Here is a 20,804-nt window from a genome sequence, read left to right as displayed (position 1 = left end):
GCACTCACACGTATTACGGCAATTTTTTTCTCAAATATAGCCACTGTATTCTTTTTATGCTATTCATCTCAGATATTATGGCTTTACAGGGCAAAGAGGTAAGGCTGAAGCATGTAGCTTATTTATGTATCATGCCGGTTCCCCAACTGCAGTGATCACTGTGTTGAGCAGCACCATCAGCCTCATGTAGGCTAGCACAGACATATAGTGATTTCAAGGCTGCTAGACTTGAAATGCGTGAGAATGATGCCGGTGTATCACAAATATTTGATAGCGCCTGCCGCTTATTGTTTCGTGGTTGCCCTGGGTTAGCTGTACACGAGCATGCGCTCTTATGTTTTAGTCCCTACGCCAAGCGATGAGATAGCGAGCAGATTTACCATTTCATGTTTGTAATACAGAGACGCAGTTCTCTTCGTTGAATTAAAACCAATATATGCAAAATAGTTCACAACACATACCATACCGCGGCTGATAATGCGCGTCGCATGTTTCGCCCCCAAGAGATAGTTCCACGTACTGTAGTTACCGATGAACGAAAAGGCTTCCCTGAAGACCTTATATGAATGGTCATTGAGTAAATTTTACAAAGTACAATCTAAAACCTCTCGAAATCGTTCCGCAGCAGGCGACAGCAATACTTTCAAGAAGTGCCATGCTGGACCGCACAAGCCAGAGAGGAGGAAAGGCTCGCCGCACGCCCTTTCCTCCTCGCCCGATGAAAAGGTCTATAGACAAACTATATTTACAATATATATACACGCAGAGTGAATGTGGTTAAGATGGCTAACCAGCAACACCACCGCAGCAGCCAGCGTCTCGTGATCTTCTTCCTTTCTCTTCTTTTATCCTTCCATAACAGGACTCCCGGGTGCTGAAGCGCCCTCTCGGTGCATGTTAGGCAAAGAACTGCGAGCAAAGTATGGCTTCAGCCACGAAACATGCACAATGTAAACAGGTGTCGACTTGAGGATGGATCAAACTGCAACGGCGAGCTCTCGTAATTGACGTCATTAACTTGACGTAGGACTTCATAAGGGCCTGTGTAGCGAGAGAGAAGCTTCTGGGAGAGGCCGACCCGATGACACAGTGACCAAAGGAGCACCCAAGCACCTGGGGCGAACTTAACATCACGATGGCACCGGTCATAATGCTCTTTTTGTATATACTGTGAGGCTAATAAACGAGATCGCGCAACTTGGCGCGCCATGCGAGCACGATTCATTCGTGAGCCATTCAGTCAAAGTTTAACGGGAAAGGGGTGATAAAGTTACCCTTGTCTTTGACAAACTAAATGTAAAAGATCAGCTATATGTTTGGAATGAAACGGAAAATTCAAGGGTATTGTTTGAGGGAAGTTGTCGTGCAGGTGCCGGGAAGTACTTGACTTCCCGGCACCTTACTTGAACGTACTTGACTAAGTGCAAGTAAGTTGTCATTGTCACTGATTTGCCTTAACGCACGAAGCATAGTAAATAAAATAGAAAAACTTGAACAACTGCTGATCCTGTGCGCTCCTGACATTGGTGTGATAACTGAAACTTGGCTGCACTCTGGCATACATGACTCTGAAATTGTTCCACCTTGTAACTCCCTTATTCACTTTGATTGTGAAGGTCGTGGGGGCAGTGTTACTATCGCTGTAAAACACGGACTACCGTGTCACCCAGAACAAGGCATTGTGGACCATGAAAGTGTCTGGTGCACTTTCATGGTTGGTAAAAATGTCCGAATGCTCCCGACGAATATCTGACACAAACTTATGACTACCTTTTCGAACGGGTTAAAAACAGAAGCAAAATAGTCCTTATTGGCGATCTTAATCTTCCTTACCTTGATTGGAACACATGATCGATAACTAGCAAGGAAGCCTCCAGCTGTGAGCTTCTGCTGAGTATAGCCAATAGTTATTCTTTGGATCAGCTTGGTCACGCAACCTACACGCATCAAAGACCAAACCAGTTCAGTGCTGGATTTTGCATTTGTGTCACATAATCTGTCGTCTGAAGTAACAGTGGAGGACGGAATATCCGATCATCATCGTCAGCCTGGCTACGCCCACTGCAGGAAAAAGGCCTCTCCCATGCTTCTCCAACTACCCCGGTCATGTGCTAATTGTGGCCATGTTGTCCCTGCAAATTTCTTAATCTCATCCATCCACCTAACTTTCTGCCACCCCCTGCTATGCTTCCATTTTCTTAGAATCCAGTCCGTAACCCTTAATGACCCCCGGTTATCTTCCCTCCTCATTACGTGCCCTGCCCATACCTATTTCTTTTTCTTGATTTCAACTAAGATGTAATTAACTCACGTTTGTTCCCTCACTCAATCTGCTCTCTTCTTATCCCTTAACGTTACACACATCATTCTTCTTTCCATAGCTTGCTGCGTCGTCCTCAATTTAAGTGGAACCCTTTTCGTAAGCCTCCAGGTTTGTGCCCCGTAGGTGAGTACTGGTAAGACGCAGCTGTTATACACTTTCCTCTTGAGGGATAATGGCAACCTGCTGTTCATGATCTGAGAATGCCTGCCAAACGCACCCCAGCTCATTCTTATTCTTCTGATTATTTCTGTCTCATGATCCGGATCTGCCGTCACTACCTGCCCTAAATAGATGTATTCCCTTACTACTTCCAGTGCCTCGCTGCCTATTGTAAATTGCTGTTCTCTTCCGAGACTGTTAAACATTACTTTAGTTTTCTGCAGATTAATTTTTAAACCCACTATTCGGCTTTGCCTCTCCAGGTCAGTGAGCATGCATTGCAGTTGGTCACCTGAGTTACTAAGCAAGGCAATATCATGAGCGAATCGCAAGTTATTAAGCTATTCTCCATTAACTCTTATCCCAAATTCTTCCCAATCCAGGTCTCTGAATACCTGCTGTAAACACGCTGTGAATAGCATTGGAGAGATCATATCTCCCTGCCTGACGCCTTTCTTTATTGGGATTTTGTTGCTTTCTTTATGGAGGACTACAGTGGCTGTGCAGCCGCTATAGATATCTTTCTGTGTTTTTACATACGGCTCGTCTACACCCTGATTCTGTAATGCCTCCATGACTGCTGAGGTTTCGACCGAATCAAACACTTCCTCGTAATCAATGAAAGCTATATATAAGGGTTGGTTATATTCTGCCGATGTCTCTGTCACCTGATTGATAGTGTGAATATGGTCTATTGTTGAGCAGCCTTTACGAAATCCTGCCTGGCCCTCTGGTTGACAGGGGTCTAAGGTGTTCCTGATTCTATTTGCGATTACCTTAGTAAATACTCATCATACATTATTAATACTGACACTGAACATCGGGTGCAGAAAAGAGGGTTCTTCCCAATCAAGAGTTCCCATTGAAGTTTATAACAGAGCTGATGATGCTTGTGCCATTATCTAGAAGCCTTATGGGATGACTTTTGTCGTGACAAATATGGTACGTAGCAAATTTGTGGCAAAAGTTCAATGAAGTGACTGCGTATTGTGAAGAAAATTTTGTTCCTATAAAGATAAAACGAACAAAGCGCAGATCACCGTGGATATCGCATAACATTATTCACAAGAAAAGAAAAATACAGTGCATCCGCAAAAGAAAAGGCGACTCCGATGAATTCCGTGAATTAACCCTTGAGCTTAAAGAAGAAATTAGCTCAGCGTGTAACAGCTTTTTTCTACCACACTAAGAACTTTCATCACACATGAACCAAGCAAATTTTGGCGTTATCTGTCGAAGACTGAAAACTGTGTCACATAGTTAGACAGCGTGATTAAGACGATGCTTCCACTATCGCAAAAGCATTCAATTAATGTTTTCAGTCTGTTTTCACTCGCACTTCAGAACCTCCTGAACATGACGGAATGCTAGCCCATGATTCAAGAATGGCACCAGTGGAATTTTCAGAACACGGAATGTAAACCTTCTTTTACAAATGGACATAAAAGAGACCCTAGGAGCCGACAACATGTCAAATATGTTTCTCAGACGCTACCCAGAGTAAGTGACTCCTTTAATTCATGAAATTTTCACAGTGTCCTTTAAAACTGCTAGCATTCCATTGGACTGAATTCATGCAAAAATCATCCCCACCCAGAAAGGTGTTAGCAAATTACAGGTAATTACAGATCCATATCACTAACTAGCTGCTGTTATAAGCACATGGAGCACATTATTAACAAAGCGATTACGACCTACCTTGAAGAAAACAATTTGTACACTAAACAACCGTAAAGGTCCCTCGACAGTAACACAACTTTTAGAAACAGTTCACGATTTTTCTGCAATAATTAATTCTAGACTACAAGTGGACATTGTATTCATACACTTTTCAAAAGCATTTGACAGGGTAACACACTGGAAGTTAATAAGCAAGCTTACAAACATTGGAATAGACGAGAAAGTAATAACATGGATGAGCACGTACTTCTGTAACCACACTCAATTTTTAAAGTGAACAATGCAGAATCAGAATGTTTGGAAGTTCCTTCAGGAATAACCCAAGGGTCTGTGTTAGGTCCTATCTTATGCTTAATATATATATATATATATATATATATATATATATAAAATTACGTGCACCTTCAAGTCGAACTGGATGTAACACTGAGATTATTTGCAGACAACTGCGTCATATACAAAACAGTTTGAAGAGACGCAACAGCTTAAATTAAACTCATCTTTACGCAGCATTACTAAATGGTGCGAAAAATGGGGAATGAAAATATTTGTAACTAAGACAACATGCATGTCAATAACACAGAAGAAAAAGCCGTTACTCTTCTGAAAATGAAAATATGAAAATAATTGTAACTGAAAATAAAAATGAAAATGAAAATAAAAGAAATTAAAATAAAAATAAAAAATGAAATTGAATATAATTGTAACTAAGACAACATGCATGTCAATAACACAGAAGAAAAAGCCGTTACTCTTCACTTACAACCAACCTCGTGGGATCAGACGTTGCGCGGACAGTATCATACAATACTTAGAGGTAACTACGTTAAAATGGGACATGCACATTAATAATATGTGCCAAAAAGCTTTTGGACAGCTTGGGCTTTTGTGCAGGAAGCTTTCAACAGCACCTCTGAATGTCAAGCTGTCAAGCTATAAAGCTCTGGTATGCTCCATTCTCAAACACGGTAGTATTGTACGGAACCCACACCAAGTGTGCTTCATCAATAAGTTAGAGGCAATCCAACATGAGGCGCTTCGCTTCATTTATTCCAAAAATTCTAGGAATAATAGTGCGACACTACTGCACAATTGTCATCATCATCATCATCAGCCTGGTCACGCCCACTGCAGGGCAAAGGCCTCTCCCATACGTCTCCAACAACCCCGGTCATGTACTAATTGTGGCCATGCAGTCCCTGCAAACTTCTTAATCTCATCTGCCCACCTAACTTTCTGCCGCCCCCTGCTACGCTTCCCTTCCCTTGGGATCCAGTCCGTAACCCTTAATGACCATCGGTTATCCTCCCTCCTCATTACATGTCCTGCCCATGCCCATTTCTTTTTCTTGATTTCAACTAAGATGTCATTAACTCACGTTTGTTCCCTCACCCAATCTGCTCTTTTCTTATCCCTTAACGTTACACCTATCATTCTTCTTTCCATAGCTCGTTGCGTCGTCCTCAATTTGAGTAGAACCCTTTTCGTAAGCCTCCAGGTTTGTGCCCCGTAGGTGAGTACTGGTAAGACGCAGCTGTTATACACTTTCCTCTTGAGGGATAATGGCAACCTGCTGTTCATGATCTGAGAATGCCTGCCAAACGCACCCCAGCTCATTCTTATTCTTCTGATTATTTCTGTCTCATGATCCGGATCTGCCGTCACTACCTGCCCTAAATAGATGTATTCCCTTACTACTTCCAGTGCCTCGCTGCCTATTGTAAATTGCTGTTCTCTTCTGAGACTGTTAAACATTACTTTAGTTTTCTGCAGATTAATTTTTAAACCCACTATTCTGCTTTGCCTCTCCAGGTCAGTGAGCATGCATTGCAATTGGTCCCCTGAGTTACTAAGCAAGGCAATATCATCAGCGAATCGCAAGTTACTAAGGTATTCTCCATTAACTTTTATCCCCAATTCTTCCCAATCCAGGTCTCTGAATACCTCCTGTAAACACGCTGTGAATAGCATTGGAGAGATCGTATCTCCCTGTCTGACGCCTTTCTTTATTGGGATTTTGTTGCTTTCTTTATGGAGGACTACGGTGGCTGTGGAGCCGCTATAGATATCTTTCAGTATATTTACATACGGCTTGTCTACACCCTGATTCCGCAATGCCTCCATGACTGCTGAGGTTTCGACAGAATCAAACGCTTACTCGTAATCAATGAAAGCTATAAATAAGGGTTGGTTATATTCTGCCCATGTCTCTGTCACTTGATTAATAGTGTGAATATTGTCTATTGTTGAATAGCCTTTACAGAATCCTGCCTGGTCCTTCGGTTGACAGAAGTCTAAGGTGTTCCTGATTCTATTTGCGATTACCTTTGTGAATAGTTTGTAGGCAACGGACAGTAAGCTGATCGGTCTATAATTTTTCAAGTCTTTGGCGTCCCCTTTCTTATGGATTAGGATTATGTTAGCGTTCTTCCAAGATTCCGGTACGCTCGAGGTCATGAGGCATTGCGTATACAGGGTGGCCAGTTTCTCTAGAACAATCTGCCCACCATTCTTCAACAAATCTGCTGTTACCTGATCCTCCCCAGCTGCCTTCCCCCTTTGCATATCTCCTAAGGCTTTCTTTACTTCTTCCGGCGTTACCTTTGGGATTTCTAATTCCTCTGGACTATTTTCTCTTCCATTATCGTCGTGGGTGCCACTGGTACTGTATAAATCTCTATAGAACTCCTCAGCCACTTCAACTATCTTATCCATATTAGTTATGATATTGCCGGCTTTGTCACAATCGTGCTGCCATGTAAACACTTGAAATTTGCTTGTGTGTTGTTTGTTTTAAATAACACTGCTATAACATAAGGAATTTTTCGATAACACTGCTATAATATAAGGAATGACTATGTCAAGCCACCCTATCAGCACTCTTCCAGAATAAATCATAACAATTGCATCAGGCCAATTATAACATGCTGCGACACTTACAAATACTCTTTCTTCCCATATATTATAGAAAAATGGAACAATCTGCCGTTTGCATGAATGCATGAATGCTTGCATGAATGTTCAATCATTGGAGGTTTTCACCACTAAAATCAAGGAACTCTTTTTTGTGTAATTCATTGAAATTGCTGTGTTGCTAGATCGCTAAATTCATGCCTACACTGTTAGTTTTGTATGTATGTAACACCGAGTCAATTCAAATTTTTTTGTTTTTGTTTAATTTTTCAACAAAATATGTAGACAACTTTGTCCCATAAAACATAGTGGCCAAGTGTGATAATTATTCTTTCGGTATTCTTATATTCCGTTGACAATTATACCTATGTACGTATCGTTCACTCCTGTAAGGGCCTGCTAAGGCTCACAGTATCCGATAAATAGATAAAAATAAAAAGCTGAGAAAAGCTCATATTATTGCTGTATTTTAATGCTTTACATGTGCAAATCTATGAAAAACGGAATGCAGTTTACATGAAGAGATTAAGAAAGCCTGACTACTTTTACTTGTGAGTAAATGACCTTCCCATGGAGTTTTCATGCATTCTGCTCAGCCAACACTTTGTTTGGACATCAAAGTAGTCTGCATAGTTTTTTACTTCAATGCTGTCTTCACGAAGCTATCTCTGCTGCCGGCCTTGTCAGAACTGGAACCATTCATCAAAATAGGTGATGGCTGTTGTCCACTTAGCTGCCTAGTTAGCCATCTACAGCCAGTGTTGGAAGGCAGCTCATGTTTACCTTCTCCTAGCAGCTGTCGCATTACTCCAATAGACCTGCTCTAGGTGCTGCAACTCAGCTACACCACATTGGCTCAATCTCACCAGGACACACAACAACCTGGTGGACTAAGTCCATGCATGTGCCTGGAAAAGTTCATCAGCAAAGCCCTGGACTAAGGGCTCCCTAACCTAGTGGCACCTTGTAACATCACTAAAGTTTTCACTCATACGCAATCCATCGGCTTCTCAGCTCAACTTCTTTCTTCCTTACAGTCACAACCAGAATACCAGCTACCACCATTTGCCCTCTAATCCACACTGCCACATTCCTGTATCTCAACATTATGCTTATCAATTTTCATTACGTTGCTTGTGCTGCCATCAGCTTCTTCTCAACTTGTTTTCTAACCTTCAGATTTGGGCACCATAAGTCAGTACTGGTAGAATGCATTGACTGTACATCTCCTTTTCAGCGACATGGGCAGGTTGTTGATCAAGCACCACAATAGCTTATACCAGTACCAGATCACGAATTCAGGGAGAAACTTGTATGCCTGCAAACACGGAAATGACCCTTTCTTAAATTTTGTATTAGTACAATGGGATTTTGTTGCTACTGAGTGAAACTGAAATGTCTAGGTAGATATTTCCATCTACCAATCGGTGGTTTTATTTATGTATCACTCCCTATGTGCTCATATTGATGCCCACATCAATGTTGCAAGTGCCAAAGGGATGCCCAGATTTCGTGTAGTAATACTTAGGAAGAACCTAATGTGCAAAACAAACAAGGGCGAGAGGGCAGAAACATGGAGTTGAGTAGACCGTGTCTTGACCCTCTCATCTTTGTTTTATGCATTGCCTTCTTCCTAAGCATTATCAACCGACTATCCCAGCAACAAGTTTTGTTATGACTGGTACAGTAAGCAAAGAAAAACACAGCTGCCACAGGTGATGAAATCTCAGCAGCAGAATTCTCAGTCTCGCCATTACTTGACTGCATGACAAAAGTTGCTTTTGCAAGACTTAAATTTAAACAGCATAAAAAACCCACCAAACATTCAGCAATCATGAGAAATAATGGTGGTTTGCTTGGAGGGAAACTGAACGTGGATCCTCAAACCAGGTTCCAAAAATAATACTTTAATTAGACGGCCACCTAAAACAATACGAGCAGAATTTCCTTGCTTAATTAATCCCAACTTTTGTTTAATACTTTTTACATTCAACTATTCAATTTTCATAACCTCCACACATGTATTTCTGGTTGACAGTGCTCGTTCACTCTATTACATTAAAATAAGCCTAGTGATACTAATTGGCTGCACCAGTTAAAACATCTATAAAATAGTTATAGTTAAAACATCGTCGTAAGCAAATCTTCATTGACAAGGGCACAAGGCTTGTTTGGCAACATTTTAAAAGCAAGTGAGACCAAAAAATACACAGGTTAATTTTTCTTTATTGGCCATAAAAAGAATTTTAAATATTTCTTTGGGGCATTGCAGCAGTAGCTTTTGCTGCACTATTCAAATTCCTAATCGTTACGAGGCATTTAGACTGTCAAGTAACCGCTAAATCATTCCTTGCTCACAAATGCAAGGCCCTAGGGGACAACCAGACGTGCCTTTTCCCAGTTTCTCTTGCACAATGTGCACTGTCACTTGTGCTCCTTTTATGCCATGGCATCAACAAGGCAGTCTTATTACAAAGTACCATGAGTTAAAAGATAGGCTCTTGAAACCATATAACAAAAAAGCTTTCGTGACATACACAGGACACATTCTTTAGCATGCCATGCCCAGAATACCGTTATGTCATAAGTTTAGAATGCCTAAAGCAAAGAATCGGTGATGCAGTCCCAGCTGTGCCCTGGAAATTCTAGAATATTCTCCTGAGGCACACTTGCTAGACACTGCAGGCTCAAAAACTTGCACGGTCAGAGATTAGCAGCGGCTCGAAAGAGATGTCTCTAGAGCCAATGTTTCAACAATGGGGCTTGTCTTCAAGAGTTGAAGATGAGTCCCTCTGTCCAAAGTGTGGCCCCAGAGCGTCCAACTACTGCCGTTTCCACACCTGTGCCCACGTCTTGTCTGCACTGCCAGGGTCAGTTTCAGAATGTGGCGCCAGTGAACATGCACGGAGGAAGGCGTGCTAACATTCTAGAGCGTGCCTGCTCAGCCAGACACGTGCCACTTCCAGTCAAGTTTGGCTTGCAGGGTGCTCACGCCCACACACAACAGAGTGGATGCCCCACAAGAGGTTCTGTGCAACTGCTCATCCACACTCAGCCTGTCTCCCTGCTGTTGGGTTACGTAAGCCTAACTTGCATTTTGCTGTCTTTTCCAAACTCACTGTGCACTACCACACCATTCCCAAATGTTTTTAAATAAAAAAAATAATTTTGCAATGTAAAAATTCGTATAGTAAATGTAGTAAAACCTTGCCATCACAAAGTCACATCCAACATGAAGATATCTTTGTTATATTTTAAATTATCATTTCTTTATAAGCATATATTCATTACAAGCTAATATCGGCACGGAATCAAGTTTTTTATCATGCAACAATAATTCAGTTTGCCTAGTACTGTACACAGATTAAGCAGCACAATGATTAGCATAACGAAACATTGTATGTAGGACATGCAGAAAGCAAGTAACAAATAATTTTTCAAATAAGGCTAAAACATAAAAAGAATGTTTTTATTGTCAGTTGAAGTTATACATAGCTTGAAGTGAATCATCTTCTTCTGTGAATATGTTAGATCACAGAACTAAGCTTTGTATGCCATTCTCATGCTAGCCTGCCACTAGTGACAGGCACCAGGATATCACCTTTGCCTGGACCACAGCATCACTGACCACATGTTGCCTTGCCAGAAATCACAATGAACTCGTACAGCAGGAAGTGGCTGGTATTTGGAAACTGGGAGGAAGAAGTTGCAAAACTGCCAAGCACCTATTTTTCTCAATTGCTTGTCACACACTTTTAATCAGTTCCACCTTAACAAGCGATGGCTGGCAAAGTTTTCATTGTGCATTTTGCACTGGCCTCGTTGCTGCAAACTGCCTGACCATATCATCACTTGCGATGCCTGGTTGCTACACTTTTTACAACTGCCAGTGAATTTCTGCTGGAGTAAGCGTCTAGGCTTGCAGAAACCCCATTGTGTGCTGACATGTCTTGCTCAAACAATTGGCACCATTTTGCAGGTCCCAAAAAATCTAAATGGTTTCTATTGATGCTGTCGTTCAGTGAGAGGTGACACCCAGTTTCAGTCAATAGTGGCATATGACACTACCACATAAACTTATTGCTCTGCTATAACAAATTCTTAAAAAAGGATGATTCACATCTGTAAAACAGCCTATGAATAATTCCACATGGCAATATTATATTATACTTTTCCTGATGTTAGTGACTTATATAAAAGTTAATCTGACTAAGCAATGAGGAAGAAATGCAATAAAAATAGTTAGACTGCACACAGACTATAAGAATATAAATTGAAAGTTTATTACTCAAAGCATCTTTTAGACGTAACAGCTTTGCACAATATGTGTGCTGTCCAGGTTTGCCTGCCTTTATTTGCAGCATATCAGCAATTGTCAGAGGACATCCAATTCAAATTAAAAGTTGGCTGCATATTACATCCTTTCATTATCTTGACTGCATGTACCCGTGAAGTTGAAAGCTACGCTGAATTAGTTAAGAACCTTGAAATAAGACATGAGCAGACAGGTCTATGAGGAGTACGCAGCCACCCACTAAGTACATTAAGCATGACAGCATCAAACATTGTACAGAGCCTCTTGCTGTTGCAAGCCATGTCTTTAACATTGACTAGAAACTGAACATATGTGATGTGTTTCTGTACTAAATATGACACAGAAAACCATGAAGTGCAATGTGCTGTAGTGCTCTATTCATAATCAATCTACTTTGCAAAAAAGGCATTCAAAGAAGTGTTAAGAGATATATGAAACATTTGGAATCCATGGTAAGACATGCCAAGCAATGCATGACTGTTTTCTCAATTGCATTTCTGCAAAGGAGAGATTACCAGAACACTTAATTCTGTTTTATCAATAATACAGCTCTTAATAACTAGTAGCGCATTCATAGTGCAGTCTGTGCCTGTAACATCATCAGCTGCAGGCTGTAAATCTTGCCCAAGCTGAAATTCAAATTGGGTCCACATCATAAGAGGTGAGCATCCTAACATCAAGTTATTCCTGTAGCACGTAACAAGCTGCACAAATCAAGTTGGCTAGCTGCAATGGCATGTTTTACAGCAAACAGGAGGAAATAATAAATTGATTTTTGCCGTGGGTGCAATATAAGGCTGTTGCATGTGCACCTATGAGCAAGGGCCCATCCAAAATTTTATGCTGTCAACTTACTGCAATGAAGGAGAAGCAAGGTGAAAGCAATACACAGGGTGATCACATATTTTGGTCTCTCCCGTTTTTGATACACAAGACTGTGTTGCCCTTAGTTAGCAAAGACAATAAGGACGAAGCAGATCACACTCAACCTGCAACAGAGGCATCCTGTTTAAAAGGTGTCATAGATGATAACTATTTGCTTTGCAATTTAGACTAGCTTTGTGAACAACTCTAAAAATACTGTCAGAATTATTTGTTTTTTTTTTTGCTAAACTAAATGTGGCAACTCATTAAATATCTTCAGCTGTTAGTCGGTGCTTCTCTCTCTCACTTACTTGCAATACTTTTTTTCACACAGCTTTTTTGTCCCATGGCTCCTGTGCCCATATACAGTGTGGTACATCGTTAAAGGGAACACACGAGTGTAGAGCAGCTTTGAATTCTCCTCTCTGGTAAGTGCAAGATCACCCGGTGTTGCAGCAAATGACTTGTGGTCGGTGGTGCCGGCACCTTTACACACACCTCATTGATGCATAGTTACAGCCAGAGTGCTTAAGCAAATCGAAAGGCGCATATTATAGTGTTCCCTTAACAGTGGACTGGACTGTACAGCACTCTGCTAGGTGACGATGCATGTTACAAACAATTTCACAGCAGTCGGGAGATGGACACAGGAAACAGACACACAGTGCGGTTACGCATCTACTTTATAGGTTGATGTCATGCATGCTTTGAAATTTTGGTACCATCCCCAACCTTTCCCCTGGACAGTGCCAGTCACTTTTGGCAGAGAACGATGACATTCGTGGCCGAGATCAACTGCACTACAATGTAACAGCGTGCCATACACTTCTGCTGCAGCAAGCAGGAGCCAGCCGAGAGAGTGCATGCAGCAAACGACAGATGGCACTTGTCTCTTTACCTGCAGGTGCCTCCGCTTGCCCAGGGCAGCCAGTTGGGGGGGAGAAGGGGCGGGCACAGGGAGAGACAAAGACACAAGGTCACGCACATAGACACACCATGCACAGCTTCAACCCAAAACCAAGCAAGAGACGCACACTGTCGGCACAAGCTCTCACCATAAGGTGCTGCACCGTGTCTTTGCACTGTGACTCCCTGATAGCAGGGAGTCAGGAAAACAAGCACCTAGACAAATAAATAACAAATTAAATTTAAATTGGGAACTTTAACGTCCCGAAACTGCACAGCTGGTTATGAGATGCTGCAGCGAAGTTGGGTTTGACTGCGTGGGGTCGTTGAACCCAGAAGGAGGTACAGCTGGGAATTGCACCCCGAATTCCATGCTTAGCAGCAGAACGCCATAAAATAAATGCCTTCTCCAGTCAATGACTGACCACTTCCCAAACATTTATCCTGCAAATGAGCTAAACCCATAAAGTTTTGTGGCTGCTGACCTCTTCACTGCTATAGAAAATTTCTTCCAATGAAGAAGCCACACACCCTTTGAAACCCTTGAAGAAACCCTTTGAAGCTGCATTTTCTGTGCAGCTTCAAAGGGTTTCATGATTCAAGGTGAAGACCGACACAGTAGAAGTAAAAAAAGCTGTTCTATTAGCCACTGCGATTGGCCTTATTTTTTAAGCAATTTTTTTTTAGTTGAGAGAAACGTTACACCATAACTTTTAAAGCCAATTAGCTTTCTTTGATATTGAAGGTAGGTAGCGAAAATAATGTCAAATTGTGCCAGCCTTCACAACTTTTAAATAAAAAATATAAACGAGTTACTCATCCTAAAGATATAGTCATAGCTGGAGCAACCATGAGAAGCGGGGATGTTTACACAAGTTGAACGATGACGATAAAGTCTACTCTTCTGAGAAATTCGAACTCTTAAAATGCCAATGATTGATAAAAAAGTAATTTATGTTTTTAAACCTAAGACAAGTAGCTTCATATTAACACTAAGGCCTCCTAGTAATTGATACGATCACCACAGTTGTTCGCAACCTCTTGGGCTGAACCACTTGTGGTGACTAGGGCTGCGGCCAAGCCACAGTTTCCTCCTTATGGTGCCGGCTGCTGGTTCGACCCCCACACCATTTGATGGTCCCCAAAGTGGAACATATGCCGTGTGCTGTCGGGAATTCATGCATAATTAAACAGCTGAGCTGTTGCAAGCAGACTCATTCCTAAATCATGGTGATGAAAGTATTGTGCTATCCGAAATTGCGAGAATGAGTGGCCCATCCTTTCAGATTTATTTTTCATTTGAGCTTTATCCTATGAGTTCAGGCACTTCTGTTATTCTCCGACACATTATCTCAGAGGCGATCCATTATTGGCACATTTCGTGTCAGCCAACACTACCAGTTCGGGCCACAAGCCAATTGCTGCCAAGAAATGTGTGGAGTCTCTGACCATTTCCTGACCCACACATCCTTTGGCGACATAAGAAATGCCCACAGGGCTGTTGGCTTTACCCGCTGGTCTTAAAACGCTTTTGCGTGTGTGTGCCAAATTTTTTAATACCTTGTGTCACAACTTTATTTTGTTTTCATTTTCACTGTATTTCTGTATGCAGCACGAAAAATGCACTTCCTAGAAGGATGCCTAGAAAGATATCTCTCATATTTCCCTCACCAGACTGCAAGCGATTGAACAAACTTTGCACCCTTTTATCCAATATGTTTACGAACCAAACATATGGTTCCACTATAGAGGAGACTGCTCTATCGTTGAGCTGCAACAGCAGTCATAACACGTGATGTGCTGCTCATTCTTATCTTGGCACTGGGCAGTCCTCATTGTTGCATGTTCAACATGAGCCACTACATGGCAAAATCTCTCATGACTGTCGTTCTAGCCTGGCAATAGTGCAGTACCATCAAAGGTCACACCAGACGTTTGGCTCAAATGACTTGTCAGACAAAAGCATGAAACACTGGCTCAATCACTTGAAGTGGGACGAGTGAAATATTTAAAACAAACATCCTTCTATGCCCATCTAACAAGGGTCAATGTGTGCCACATGTACTATACATCTACAAGCAAACAAAAATTCTCCGTATTGCAGAAAAATTTTCACAAAATTTTACAGAAAGCAGAAGTCAATTTTGTACCAATGTAATCATCACCGTTACAAAAATTCTTCTGTCAGACTTTTTGCTAATGATTGTGTAATGTTTAATAAAATTAGAAATAGTAATGGTCAGGACAATTTAGTCTAGTCTGCAAAAAATTTAAAAATCGTGCGACGACTGGCAGATGGAACTGAATGCAGCTAAATCCGTTGTTATGTCCATAAGAAGAAGGAAAAAATTTTTCCATTATCCTTACAATCTAAGTAGTATAACTATTAGCAGAGTCGATAAACATAAGTATCTAGGAGTAATGTTCAGTTCTGACCCCAGATGGAATCAACACATTGATGCTGCATGTAGTAAGGCTAGCAAAGCGCCTTGGAGCCTAAGCCAGAATATACGCGTGTCGACACCTGAGGTAAAAATTTTAGCTTATAAATCCTTAATACGTCCTATCATGGAGTATGCTAAAACTTTATGATATTCCTACACTAAATCCAACTAACAAAAAATTGATAGAATCCAGAGGTTAGCATCAAGGTTCATATTTAACAAGTATCGCTACTGCCGATCCCCCACTGAGCTTTGTAAGCTTGCCGATTTACCTCCGCTAGATTTGCGTACCAGGTACGAGCGACTGAAACACATTTACCTTATCATTAATCGTCACTTGCTTGTCGACAAACACAAGTACTCCAAAATCTCGACAAATGAAATATCCAGACATCGTCACAGCCAGTACATCACACCCCCTCACGTCAGAAATGATCGTTTAAGTACAGCTTTATCCTGAGAGGTGTTACAGAATGGAATGCACTCCCCGACTCTGTCATGTCAGCCCCATGCGTTGAAGAATTTTTACAATGTGTAGACGTTATTCTTTTTGCCGCTAACTAATGTGTATATCATATCTTTGCAAAAGGTGTATCTGTTCATTTTTGTTTCTTATTTTTGGGGGGAATTTGTAAGGTGCATAGAATTTTAACTGCTTCGCATCCATGCTGAGACATCTGCAGTTGTTAATTTGCTTGCTTTTTGTTGTCATACTGTATTATTGTATGTGTTTGTATCTTCCACTCCTGTAATGGCCCTTCATGGGCTGACAGTATTATTAAATAAATAATAATTAATTAAATAAATAATGAGAGCACTGAAAGGTATTCACACAAACACGAACACAAGTAGAATGAAAAGAACCACACCATCCTTATTGTTCTAGTTGTGCCTGTGTTTGCATGGGTACCTTTCAGTATTTTGAACCCTTAAAGGGACACTAAAGAGAAAAATGATTTCACCTGTATTAGTAGATTACACCTCTACAATACCTATAAACACGACTCTTACTCCGAGAAGACACTTGGCAAGCCAGAAAAGGTGCACAAAAGGTTGTCACCGTGAAATCTGCGCACCAGCTCTCCATGGCTTTTTTTCCCAGCATTTTGCTGGGGCCTCATTGTGTATCGATAAAAACTGTCGACTACACTCTGTTCTACACAGAAAGTTTTCAGGAACTTTTACCACGCCAAATTTGTCCTAAATACAAGTTGGTCTTTCTCCAAGCATGAGAGAAGGCTGCGAATAAATGAAAAATTCCAATGTGACCAGCCGCACAAGGGACTTTGCGTGCATTCACACACTTCTCCCTTACTTGGAAAAACACTTTTACATAACCCATACTGAGCAACAGAAAGCTATATCGGGAGTTTTTAATGTCACTCTCGAATTTTCTCATTGACACTTTTCATCAAATTATAATATTTATTTATTTTATTTTATTTTATTAATACTGTAAGCCTTTACAGGCTCTTACAGGAGTGGGAACAACAAAGAAAAACAACAACGAAAAGTACAGATTGCCAGCAAAAAAAAAGATCCGAAAATGAAAGAAACGAAATTTAAAAAGTCGATCAATTAATTCAGACTAATTATGTAATTATGCTGAATGCAAAAAATAATCTGAGTGTCTTGAAGCGATAGAAAACAGCATTACCTTGGAAAAGCATTCCAGCTAGGTGGCATTTGCACATTTTTAAAGTTTAGCTCAAGTTACACGGGACACCCTATATAAGCTTTTGCTTCCCTTGAGGCTGTCACTACCCTATACATTTTTTCTTGCAGGATAGCAATCCTTATTCTTTTAATAGCGTCTAGAGGCATTTATAAAACAACCTTTTATAAATTGGTCCACTGAAAGGCTATGTTGTCGTTTTCATAAATGGCATCACCTGATACTGCCAATTTTACACATTATGTAAACACATAAACTATTGTTATACATGGGTCGATACATGCGTTATGAGAGCACTGCAACCTTTTTGCGCAACTGGGATGGCAAAATCGCAGTTGGACTCAAGGTAGGCTCTTTCTAAGTATGTCAGTATACCATAATATGAAATAATACTCACATCAGTGTGAGACCACGCCTTTGTTTTTCAATCAGATCAGTGCACATCATTAAACGTGGAAATGGCACCGCAACACGAAGAAGCTCGTGTGAGGCCGCACCTGCCTTCAGATATACTGTACGTTACACTTGTTCGCTGGACCTGTCAGTCTGGGATCAGTTCTGTCCATTTTAGATCAAGAGCAGCTTCACCGAAGGGGTAAACAACAGCAGCAGCATTTTTGTTGATATCTGGCATTTGCACGTTCAGAATGTCCAATGAGTGCCACAATGCTCGCACAAAAATTTAAACTGATAGTTACACAAGCAGCATTAACCAGTGCCTCACAACATCACATTACCCCATTCATGCATAGTCGTATAGCGAAAGAGCAGCAGTGAGAAGTGGTAGAGCAAATAAGCCTCAAGAAGTGGAGCTTCAGAAGGCACTTCAATTATTTACCATTCTTTCTGGGAAAAGAATGAAATGAAAATTGTCACAGAGGAGAATTTCACTAATTTAGCAACACAGCTTAAGCTTTGAAAGACATGTCTAAAAATAAAGTTAGGGAAGAATGAACATTAAAAATGGGACTGTGTTTGACAACTGCTGTGTGACAATATATTAACAAGGTTATTTTATGTCTTTTTTTTTTCATATTTGAGAGTATCTATTGGTGAGTTGTCCACACATCGGATGTCCCAACTAACACAGAGCAAATATTTAAAAAAGGGAGAAAAAAAAGAGTGAAGCCTCCTGTACAGATGAAACTAACTCTACGACTGTCTGGAAAAGTCTATGGTATGTTTGCATTTTCAATAACCGAATAATTAGTAGTGATTAATTAATTATCTAATTATTAAGTTTATAGCCTCATCATTAACACAGTTTGTAAAGCACAAAGCGATCTGTAATTTGTCAGACTTTATAAGCTAGCCAATTTACCAGCAGTCAAGCCTCAGCAGCACAACTTGCACAAAAGTAGAGTGAACAAGAATAACCCTTTACTGCCCTTGCCACACATTATCTCAACTGCCTTTCCAGAAAAATTACTTGTACCATTGAGTATAGATCCTTCATTTAATCAATTATTATACTATTGCCATCACAATGTTTACTGTCACAAAGCTCAACATTATATGTTGTAACAATACATCTTCCTTCTTGTTTTATTGACAATTTTTGCTTATTTTTCAAAATGTGTTTGTAGTCACTGAAAAAATTAATACCTTATTGTGTTTTCCTAACATTATGTGATGCCCAAGACAGCAGGATTATGTGCAAGCACTAAAATTACATTTTACGTGTTTTTCTAGTCCCTGTCACAAATGTAACTTGTATGATGCAGGCAAGCTTTATCACATATGAAGGTTAGTCAAAATGGACCATAAAATGCCACCTACATGTCAAAAATGAGGTTTTACATTAGAGAACCACTTCAACATGTCTGTAATTTTGATGCTTCAGCTCTATAAGGAAGGCAGTCAGTAATACATATCACTACCGTGTACTAGCTTAATATACAGCAACCACTTCTTGGTGCAGTTAATCATGAAATTCATTTGGTGATTTGAAAGTAACAACCACCTAGTGTCAACATTTGGCTTAAACAAAGTTATGCAAGAAAACATTGGCAATATAAGTTTTTGCAATGGAAATTTGCATGTGAGTGAGCAGTAAAAGATGTTCTATGAAACCAAGGTCCTTGACTGTACAAGCTTGTACATTCAAGGACCTTGGTTTCATAGAACATCATTCTCTGTTAGTAGACTACAAGTAGTATTCCATTAAAGGTGTCCTCAAGGATAGTCGCAGAATGTTTCAAACTGTGTGATGCTAATGCACAATCACTCTGTGATTCAACAAATGTTGCGGTTGTGTGTGAAAACATTTATTGGAATGAGGTCCGGAGGCTCGACTTCTCAAGTCAAGGCGGGCCGCTCCCACGTTGGCACTGTCAGGCCAAGCCTTTCAGCGACATCATGGGCCCTTTGGACGGCCCTTAGTTGGTCCTGAAACAATGGGCTTTGAATCCTTTTCTCCCACTGTGTCCATTCTTCAACGAGGTTGGGGAGAATCGCGGGGCACCCCGCCAGCATATGTCTGATTCCAATGATGCCATTACAATCGCAGTTGCAGTCTATTTTAATCTCCCTCTCTGGATATATTTTGTTAATGGTGTACGGTGTGGGATATGTACCTGTTTGCAATAAGCGCAGTGAGACTGCCTGAGCCCTGTTCAGTTTTGAATGTGGCAATGGGAATTGCCTGCGTCCTAAATAGTAGTGTTTGGTAATGTCATTGTATGTTATTAAATGATCTCTAGATTCCCTGGCTTGATGGTGAACGGGTCGGTTGTGACTGTCACGGTTAGCAAGTCCTCGTGCCAAGTCATGAGCAACCTCATTGAGGTTTATCTGAGTCTCGTCCACTTTTCCCATATGTGCAGGAAACCATCGAATTTCAGTTCTCATAATCCCAATGTTTTCAAAAGGTTTAGCTGCAACACCAGCTATGTAGCCTTTATCAAAACACTTTATAGCGGATTTCGAATCACTGTAAATGCAGGCCCACTTATTAATCCTGATGGCTACAGCAATTGCCACTTGTTCCGCCACCATGGGGTCCTTGGTAAAAATAGTGATAGCATCTTGCACCTTCCCTTGATCATTTGAGACAATTGCCGTATATGCTTATTTACCTTTCACCCAGGCTGCATCAACTATGGCTGCCAATTGGTTCTGCTGTTCTATTTCCTGCAAGAGCGCTTTAGCTCTTGCCTTTCTCCTTTCGACATTATATTCTGGATGCATGTTTCTGGGGAAAGGGTTGGTTCTGATCTTGTTCCTAACGTCAGTCCTTAATTCTACTTCAGCCTCTATTGGGCTCCTTGATGTATTCAGTTCTGCACCTATTGCCTGTAATATGTTCCTGCCAGCTCGTGATTTTGTCAATCTTTCGTGTTGCGCTAGCTGTAGGGCCTCCGCGATTTCTTCCATTGTGTTGTGCACCCCTAGACTCATGAGTTTGTCAGTTGCAGCGTTACTGGGTATCCCTAGGGCTACTTTAACAAGCTTCCTGAGCATCACATTAAGTTTGTTAAGTTCTGCCTGCTTCCATTTGAATAATCCAGCCACATAAGTGAAGTG

General features: G+C 40.9%; 1 protein-coding gene across 7 annotated transcripts in view; it reads right to left on the bottom strand.

The window, feature by feature from the left end:
- LOC142568035 (glutaminyl-peptide cyclotransferase-like) overlaps positions 1-20,804 on the bottom strand; it is a 124,377-nt gene that overhangs the window by 96,949 nt on the left and 6,624 nt on the right. For 5 of the 7 annotated variants that reach the window (XM_075678116.1, XM_075678112.1, XM_075678111.1 and 2 more), the window contains exon 2: positions 13,153-13,183. The exons of 1 other annotated variant lie outside the window; for it this stretch is intronic. In XM_075678116.1, coding sequence (XP_075534231.1) covers positions 13,153-13,183 — 31 coding nt within the window. The remainder of the gene's footprint in view (positions 1-13,152; positions 13,184-20,804) is intronic. One more of the 7 variants, XM_075678113.1, reaches the window with a different exon arrangement.

The sequence above is a fragment of the Dermacentor variabilis genome, unplaced genomic scaffold (genome assembly GCF_050947875.1).
Source record: "Dermacentor variabilis isolate Ectoservices unplaced genomic scaffold, ASM5094787v1 scaffold_16, whole genome shotgun sequence".
NCBI lineage: Eukaryota > Metazoa > Arthropoda > Arachnida > Ixodida > Ixodidae > Dermacentor > Dermacentor variabilis.
The sequence above is the reverse complement of the archived record's forward strand: the minus strand, read 5'-3'. Positions and strand labels throughout refer to the sequence as shown.